At 36.9% G+C, this 8,972-nt stretch overlaps 1 protein-coding gene across 1 annotated transcript; it reads right to left on the bottom strand.

The window, feature by feature from the left end:
• Positions 1 to 8,600, bottom strand: sh3glb1a (SH3-domain GRB2-like endophilin B1a). The gene is made up of 9 exons (XM_084398136.1): positions 8,060 to 8,600; positions 7,134 to 7,275; positions 5,996 to 6,124; positions 5,633 to 5,766; positions 4,712 to 4,804; positions 1,651 to 1,740; positions 1,419 to 1,519; positions 1,120 to 1,330; positions 1 to 1,032 (listed from the first exon to the last, which is right to left on the bottom strand). The coding sequence occupies exons 1-9, from the start codon at positions 8,120 to 8,122 to the stop codon at positions 925 to 927; spliced, it is 1,071 nt and encodes a 356-aa protein (XP_084254262.1). The 5' UTR covers positions 8,123 to 8,600; the 3' UTR covers positions 1 to 924.
• Positions 8,601 to 8,972: the final 372 nt, after the last annotated feature.

Below are 8,972 nucleotides of genomic sequence, written 5' to 3' on the forward strand. Positions count from 1 at the left end.
TAAAAAGTCTACACATTTTTATTATGTAATGAAAACATTGTTTATAAATCTATGATAGTAATCAGAATTTAAGCAGTTAGATAACCTGTGCTTTTGTAGTTATAAATGTAAACAAAAAAATGTGCTTTTATTATAGAGGATGGCATAAATGTGTAAAATTAGCACTTTTTTTTTGTTGCTCTAAACAATTTAAAAACATCAACCTCAAGACGATTGTAAGGCACATGGGTATAAAAAAAGTAGTTGTTTGTATCATGAAATTAATAACTGGATCATAATAGGATGTATCCTTACCATGCGCTTTTTGAAAACTGCATGAATATAAAAAGGACAGTTTCATAATTCATAACAGGAAAGGCTGTCTGCGTGCAAAAAAAGCATTTTCTTTGTGTGCTCAAACTTTTAACACAATGAAGAGAAATGTAAACTGCAGAAGATAATAATTGAGGCCCATGTCAGCTACGATGTGGCTGCATAACCCTGAAAATAAATTATGGCATATTCATAGCTCCACTTCTACAGGAATTGCTTTGAAATGTTCTAGAACCTAATAAGAGTTCATGTACATAATGGAAGCCACTTTCAAATTCATAAAAAAGACAAATCAGTCTTAATACTTTCTTGTTGTAAACACATGTAAATACTCAAATAATAAGTCACTCTTGGAGTTTTTGTATAATAACAAGGCATGTTGGCAGTAAACATGTCACATCAAAAGCATTTAAAAAATAATTCTGCATTAATTCATTTGTAAACAGTCTTCCGGTTAGAACCTCTTCCCATACTGGGACTGCAAGACGTCACATCCAATGAAATACTGTTGCATGTGAGCAGCACAAGACGTCTTGTTTGCATATACGGTACGCAGCACAGCTGGATTACACTATACCGATCTGTTTTGGTTCCAACAACACTCGTTTTCTTTTAATTTAGCAGCTCCAAGTAGGTAATGGGCACTTTTCCCTTCTGAGTCCCACGTTCCCCCATCAGCCAATCAGAGTCCATGCCTGGAACGCTGCTCACCATGATCACCTGAAAGAAAAAGGACATGCTATGCCACTAGGAATTCAAACCAAGAAAGTATTATTCAAAATCAGCGACACACAAGTGGGCCGCTACCTCATCGGCCAATAAGGAGAGCTCGTTGCTGCCCGCGGCGTCGTAATCGTACAGCACTCGCGCTTTACGGCTCCCGCTGAAGTTCTGCAGCTCGGTGAAACCTGAAGACGCATTGCCTGTGGTGGAAGGAAGAGGGGCTGACAGTGGCAGGATGGGTACGGAGACGCTGGCCGTCGACTGGTTGTTGTTGGAAGAGAAAGCCGAAGGGAAGCTGGAGAAAAAAAAAAAAAATTCCAGATGAGTTAAATAATAATTAAAATGATTCAAAAACAGAAAAAAATATACTGATTATGTCTTACTTTCCCAACTGCTTTTGGAGGTCCACCATGTACTGGTAACACTGGGCGTAATATGTCATCTGAGCCTCCACAAAGTCATTTAGACAGCGGAGATGATGGGCCTGGGGAAGAAAGAAGGTTGGGAGAGAGATGATATGGTCAGACATTGGGTTTTTCGAGTAAAACTGAGGGCTCGTGAGATGTGGATTGGCAGGCGGCCCAGTGAGCGGCAGGTTTTCAGATGAGAGCTCACATGTGTACTGCTGATTCCTTCCAGAAGAAGCCTGGTGATTTCTGCCTGTCTGTCAAACTCACTCTGTGTCATCTTCAGATCCTGCTCGGCCTGAAAGAGAGTGAGAGAAATAGTCAAGGAATGTTTTGCTGATTCAGCTTAAAAGGATTAGTTCACCTCAAAATGAAAATTTCCTAATAATTTACTCACCCCAATGCCATCCAAGATATCCATGTCTTTCTTTCCTCAGTGGGAGAGAAATTATGTTTTTTGAGGAAAACATTTCTGGATTTTTCTTCTAACAATGGACTTCATTGGTTACCATCGTTTTTAAGTCCAAATCAATGCAGTTTCAAAAGTCTTTGAAGTGTTTAAACGGGCTGTACGCGATCACAGCTGAAGAAGAGGTTGTTATCTAGCGAAACGATAGGTCATTAAAAAAAAAAAAAAAAAATTATAGACTTTTTACCTTCAATAGTTAAGATTGAGCTGATCAACAAACGGACAGGGAACTACGTCATCACGTTGAAAGGTCACGCCGGCGCCGGCAATACTATTTTAACTACTATTCATATTCATCAGAATGTTATTCATATACTATTCATATTCATATTCATATTCACTGAATACTATTACTATATAATAGCAAACAACACTATTTGAACTATCCTCCTACGTACGGTCGCATTGTAAACAGTGGGTCGGTACTTCTGCCGGCCGCCGGCGTGACCTTTCAACGTGATGACGTAGTTCCCTGTCCGTTTGTTGATCAGCTCAATCCGAACTATTGAAGGTAAAAAGTCTATAAATCATAATTTTTGTTTGAAAATGACCTATCTTTTCACTAGATAACAACCTCTTCTTCAGCTGTGATCGCGTACAGCCCGTTTAAACACTTCAAAGACTTTTGAAACTGCATTGATTTGGACTTAAAAACTATGGTAACCAATGAGGTCCATTGTTAGAAGAAAAATCCAGAAATGTTTTCCTCAAAAAACATAATTTCTCTCCCACTGAGGAAAGAAAGACATGGATATCTTGGATGGCATTGGGGTGAGTAAATTATTAGGAAATTTTCATTTTGGGGTGAACTAAAGTCGGCGTGAAACGGAAGTTGCGATAGTCTTTTCTTCCCTATTGTGACGTATATCCGAGTGAAACGGCTTCTCGAACAAGGAAACATGTAGAGCGGGAATTGATATTGATAAGTTATATGAATATGCATTTTTTATAAAACAGTAGGTGCAAAATACCTGGATGACATTCTGCTTCTGCTGAGATTATGAAGTGATAACAATATGAGGCAATAAGAGAATTTAGATGCAGTATTGCCCAGTGTTGTAAACTAAAACTGTTAATAAAACATTTAAACAAAACAACTGAAATAAATAAGTTGAAGTACTAAAATTACTGAAACTGAAATGGGAAATAAATATGACAAAAGCACATAAAATGATCTTAAAATGAAAACTGGAAATATAAACAAAAAAAATTCAAAATATGAATGAGTAATATAATAGTATGGGCATATAACAATGGTATGGGCATTATAATGATAAAAGTAAATTTGAGATATCAGATAAACTAGTCAACAGAATGCAAATTTCATGCAAGATCCTTTGAGTGGACCTTGAATCTACTTTTTGTATTCAGTTTGCAAGCTAACAGCCTGCTAGCTTAGCCTCCTAGCTTAACACATAGTTTTGATTAGCCATCAGGCATTGAGAAATCTTGCATAACACCAGAAACATAAAATGTTGGAAATTACAGGCAAAGGAAAAGCCGTGTGAACACAGGCAATACTGCCTAACTGTGATCCACAATTTCCAGTTTATCACTGTAGAGAGAAACTCATCACGACACAGACTGCAGTTTTCACATTAGCGCCAAGATTCACAGATGATCCAAAATGGCAGAACATTCTCCTTACCTTTGTCACTTCCTCTGCCCACATCTGCACAGCATTTGAAAACAGCAATAATATATTTAGAGATAAAACTGAGGATTAACACTTAAACATCTACACAGACTACAGCCACAACATTAGCAGCTAGCATCACTGAGGAAAATGTAGCATGGTAACCCAAGTTTCCACCAAAATACCAGTTACTATAGTCGTTGTGACTAAAACAAATAAATGCATTTGATTTCTTTCAAACAGACACTTTCAGAGTCATTTTGATTTTGATTACAGTGGTGTGATTACCAAGTTAACCCAGTTTTATAGTGCTAACAACAATCATAATATGGTATTTTGTCAAAAACTATGGTTAGCATGATTAAGATTGCAACACAAATCACTGCTGTTGCAGGGAACATGAACTATTTGCAGCAACTGACTAAGAACTACTTGCTCACTTCACAGTATCAACACTTCCCATTTTGGAAGAGAGCAGCTGTTTTTTTGGGTACTAATGTGTGTATGTGGGTGTAAATATATATATATATATATATATGTGTGTGTGTGTAGGTTGAGAGTGCTGGACTTGAGGAGACAATCTTGAAGCACTTCTGTACTTCTCTTGTGAAACTGGGGCCAAGGGCGAAGAGCAGTTTTGAAATGTCATCACGATGTTGAGCAAACATGGATATCCTCTTTCCAAACTCTATATGCACAAAAAAAGGAACCTGGAAACACACACACTGCTAATATCCGGGACAAAAGAGCTTAATCAACAACTTAAAGAGGAACTAGCATGTCTTAAAGGTGGCTCTTCTTAAGCAGAGTGGAACTTGGCACTGGAGAGAAACACACGCAGACCAACCTTTAGCCACTTTACATGGAGAAAATTCACCATGAAGGAGAAATTGGCAACATAGCCAGCGTCCCCTGGTGGAGGGGTAGATCCGAGAGGCTTTCGTGTGCCGACAGAAAAACAAGAGACAGTTCAGAGCTGCGTTTAGGGAAGATGGCAAGTGCCATCTCTGATTACTAGTTTCTGGGCTGTAGCTTATATTTGTAAAGAATTTCCAGTAGGAAATTTCCAGTCCTACTTCATTTCCAGTAGGAAATTCTGTGACACTACATCATATTAAAGGGGAAAATGCCATTTTAACTTGTATAGAAGCAATAATAACTCACCAGAGCTCTGGCATCAGCCATTTTGGCTTTCTTTAGCTTGGTCTTTGCGGCATCAAGGTCCAGTCTTTTGTTCTGAAGCAGTTTACGCTCTTTCTGTAAAGAAGCAGAAGAGTTTGTTGTGTTTAAGTTGGCAAATGAAGCACGGATAAATCATTTGTGTATAGCAAACACTGCAATATTCCATAAAAAAAGGAATTTAAAGTTAAATTTGCACTGTTAAAAACTCTCTGACATTCTTTAAGCTAAACCTGTTATAGCTTCACACATTTAGTTTCAATGGCGAAAAAACACATTAAACCCAATTGAGAAATATTATTAACTTTTAAAAATGAACTTTTCTATTTTCATATAGAAAAATAAATGAGTTTATCCATGTGATGCAAAGCAGACTTTTTCATGATCCTTCTAATAGGCTGATTTGCTGCTCAATAAACATTTTGTATTATTATCAATGTTGAAAACAGTTGTGCTGCTTAATATTCTGATGGAAAAAGGAATTTTTTTTTTTTTTTTCACTTTTGATTGTGGAGGTGGAGGTGTATATAGCCATGTTTCTAAATCATATCCACCTTATTTTTCAACACAGAAGTAAGCTATTTTCTGTGGATGTGTGAGACTTTCAATTCATTAGCTACTATAGGGAAATAAGAATAAAAAAGTGCAGTAAATGCATTGTGTTTATAATAGTTATATAATAATTTATAATAATAATTACAACAATACATTAAAATAACACTGTAAGAAATAATAGTTTGCAATATCAAGCAGAATAACAAGCTGTTTTGTACAGCTAAAAATAACCGAAGCTGATGTAGCCGGACACATTCAATTTACAAACGGCCTCGGCCGCACTTACGTGAAAAATAAGGTGGGTATGTTTCAGAAATCAGTGTGTCAGTTATTAGGGTTGCCTGATCTTACCAATATAGTCTTGAAGTCTCCTTCTAAAAAGTTGCGGAAAGGCGTGAGGAAATTGATGGCAGAGCTCTGAATGAACTCTCGCTCCGCTCCTCCAATCTGCTTCTCCGTCTCGCCACATTTAATCAGAGCGTTTCCTGTGGACAGAAACGGACCAACTGTACAATATACTAATTCAATATCATCAACATGATTTTATTTTATAAAAATGATGAGATGTCTAAAGGCCATTTTCAACTAGCAAACAGTCTACTAGTGTTTTAGTAGGTGTTTACATTCAAGCAAGGGGTAATGGGGTACTGTCAATGGACTACTATTATTGAATGAGGTATTATCCACTATGCTGCCTGTGTGTTTGGTGCTTACCGTAGGCTGTTCCAGGCCCAGATTCATTCCCAGAGTCGATCATGGATTGCCCCAGAAGCTCATGGTTGTTCATCCGTGTTGGGGCCTTCTTGTCTAGTTTTTCATAGAAGAATTCTTCTATTCTGACATCTGAAAATGCAGATAGTATGAATAACATTACAATACATATTAACTCTATACTATTGATCAATGCCACATCAAATTAATATATTATATTTAGACTAATTTCAATATTTACGAGTAAAAGGGTACTGTATTTACTGTAAAAAGTGGTAAACTGTTTTGGAGCTAGTTCTACTTGATCATTTATAGATTGTTGGTAACCAGACCCCAACCCCAATGGATCCCATTGATTCCGTAGTATTTTTTTTCCTACTATGGAAGTCAATGGTGCCATCAACTGTTTGATTACCCGACATTCTTCCAAATATCTTCTTTTGTGTTCAGTAGAATAAAGAAATTCATACAAGTTTGGAACAACTTGAGGGTGAGTAAATGATGACAGAATTTTCATTTTTGGGTGAACTATTCCTTTAACTAATGGGACCTTATTGTAATGTGTTACCAGTTTTTCCCCTTCTATCCAGACATGACTAATAACAATAATAATTATATTTAAAAAGTAAAAAGAATTAAAATAATTCCCAAATAATTAAAATAAATAAATACTACAGCACCATGGTTGCATCCTTAAAAAGCAATCTCTAAATACACACAAAAAAAGAAGAGTAAAGGAATGTGATTTTCTATATGTGATTGAGTAGACAGGTGTGCGTGCTAGATCTGTGTTTTAATCAGCTGTTTGTTCCCTCCTGTTGTGCGAGTGTTTTTCTGTCCTGCTGATATTTGAAAGTGGTGTGGCACCATAGTGAGGCTCTAACAGCTGTAGTTATAGTTACAGACTTTCTGACATTTTGTGAGATTTGAACACGAGGAAAGAATAAATATGGATGGGTTCCAGAGAAGAGGAACCTTCTAAGAGAAATATAATAAAATTGTACATGTAGCCTAAAGGTCGAAACATAAAACAAACACTAGTAGTAGGTCCTCGATATCTTTCCATGGGGTAAATAATTAACCGCTGATTAGATGAAGATGTGAAAGCTAATGAATCATCTAATCACTGAATGGATCTTACTTGGGTTTGGCTGCAGTAACACTTCTGTCTGCTTCAAAATCTTCTCTGTCCATTGTTTAGTGCATTCAGCTCTGGTGAGGAGATTCTCCAAATGAGCATCCAACTCTGTCTTCTCAGCCTGGCCAAATTTTTCTTCTGTGAACTGTATGTGAAGACAGCAGGCATTAAAAAAAAAGAAAAAAAAAAGGTTTGCCCATATTACTGCCACAAATATTAAACAAGGTAACGTGTTATCACATGTAATACCTTCTAATGTTCAACATTTTGATGTAGTTACACACACGCAAAAATATATCTAAATACATCAAATGTATCTATCTATCTATCTATCTATATAAAGTATACTTAAAAGTATACCTTTATACACTAAAAAGTGGGCCAATTTAGTCCCAAGTAGTATTGAAACAATTAGCCTACAGTGCACTTACAAGTATAGCCTACTTCTAGTACATTGATAGTATTTTTCTCTGGCTAGACAGCTCAGTAGGTTTTAAGACACAGCCTTTGTGTTTTTGTGCTGAGCTCTGCCGGATTAAACTCTACTTTAGCCTGTTAGCGTTAGCCTCACAAACTAAATCTGGACACATTTTTAAAATATCAGTGTGTATTTTGACCATATGACAAAGTATGCATGTCTAATCGACATTACTGAGCCTTTAATGTTTGCTTTTGCCATAAAATCAAGAAATAATGACATTTCGCTGCTAAATCGATGAACAAACCCGATTTAACGTTAGAGCACGAGAGAGAAAGAAAGAGAGGCCCTGAATAAAAGAGAAAGAGAAAGAAAGATACAGAAATACAACATTGGAAATCTCTTAAAGCGCCTTAACGTCCAAAATGTCAGTGTTTAGGATAAAAGTGTTGAAATAAAACCTAAATAAAAACTTTACGCATCTTTACAGAGAATCTGGATCTTCACTTACTTGCACCGCCCGACTGAATAAAGTACCAGCGTCCGCTGCCAGTCTTTTCACGTTAAAATCCATCTTTAACTTTTCAATATAAAACTATTTATTAAAAGAGGGCGCAGGTCAGGATTGTGTAAATAAACGTGTTGACATCAATGTCAGCCTTTATTACACCGGCCGGGGTTATTTTGTGTGTGTGAAAGTATGACTGAAGCAACAGCCGGAGAAGAGGAAGATCCACCCACGGATCTGATTACTGCGAGCACAGAATCGGACCTGGACCTCGAGAAGTGTCCGGTATAACCGAATGGGTCCAATTGTGTGCACCTTCATCATTATACACTCCGAAACGCTTTCAGGATTTCAAACGGAAGCATTTTCAGCATATTATGTTGCTTAGAGATCGTGATATTTATTTTTTTGGCCCAGCCTCAGTCTGCCACATGAGTCAGGCTTGTTGTTTCATGTTTGGAGGAAGTTTTGAGTCTTAGGTGTTTTCACATGTGAAGATGTCATGCTGTGGTTTTTACTCTTTCAGTTAGTAAAAACTTTAATCAGGTTGTGTGTGTGTAACGGTATGGTATTTATGTGTGCATAGCGCCCTCTACGGGTCAAAAGTGTTTACGGATGAGCTTTTGTTATCTATCTATCTATCTATCTATCTATCTATCTATCTATCTATCTATCTATCTATCTATCTATCTATCTGTCTGTCTGTCTGTCTGTCTGTCTGTCTGAATGGTGAAAAAAATAGAGGCTATGTGCTAGTTCTTGGCCTTTAAATAACTTAGTTCATTTTTCAGTGTGAATAGAAAAATTCATCTGTTGAATAATTTTCTGTCACTGCATATAGTTATCACCACTAGATGGCAGCATGTAGCATCAGTAGTGTTCTGGAATCCTGCTCACCTGCCTGTTAAGACTTTAA

The sequence above is a fragment of the Rutilus rutilus genome (genome assembly GCF_951802725.1).
Source record: "Rutilus rutilus genome assembly, chromosome: 24".
Taxonomy (NCBI): Eukaryota; Metazoa; Chordata; class Actinopteri; order Cypriniformes; family Leuciscidae; genus Rutilus; species Rutilus rutilus.

Excerpts from the sequence above, each read along its gene's own strand:
- sh3glb1a (XM_084398136.1), bottom strand. The coding sequence starts at position 8,122 with ATGGATTTTAACGTGAAAAGACTGGCAGCGGACGCTGGTACTTTATTC. Across the intron at positions 7,276-8,059 it reads TATTCAGTCGGGCGGTGCAA|TTCACAGAAGAAAAATTTGG; the intron begins GTAAGTGAAGAT and ends CTTCACATACAG. Across the intron at positions 1,520-1,650 it reads AAGGAATCAGCAGTACACAT|GCCCATCATCTCCGCTGTCT; the intron begins GTGAGCTCTCAT and ends TTTCTTCCCCAG.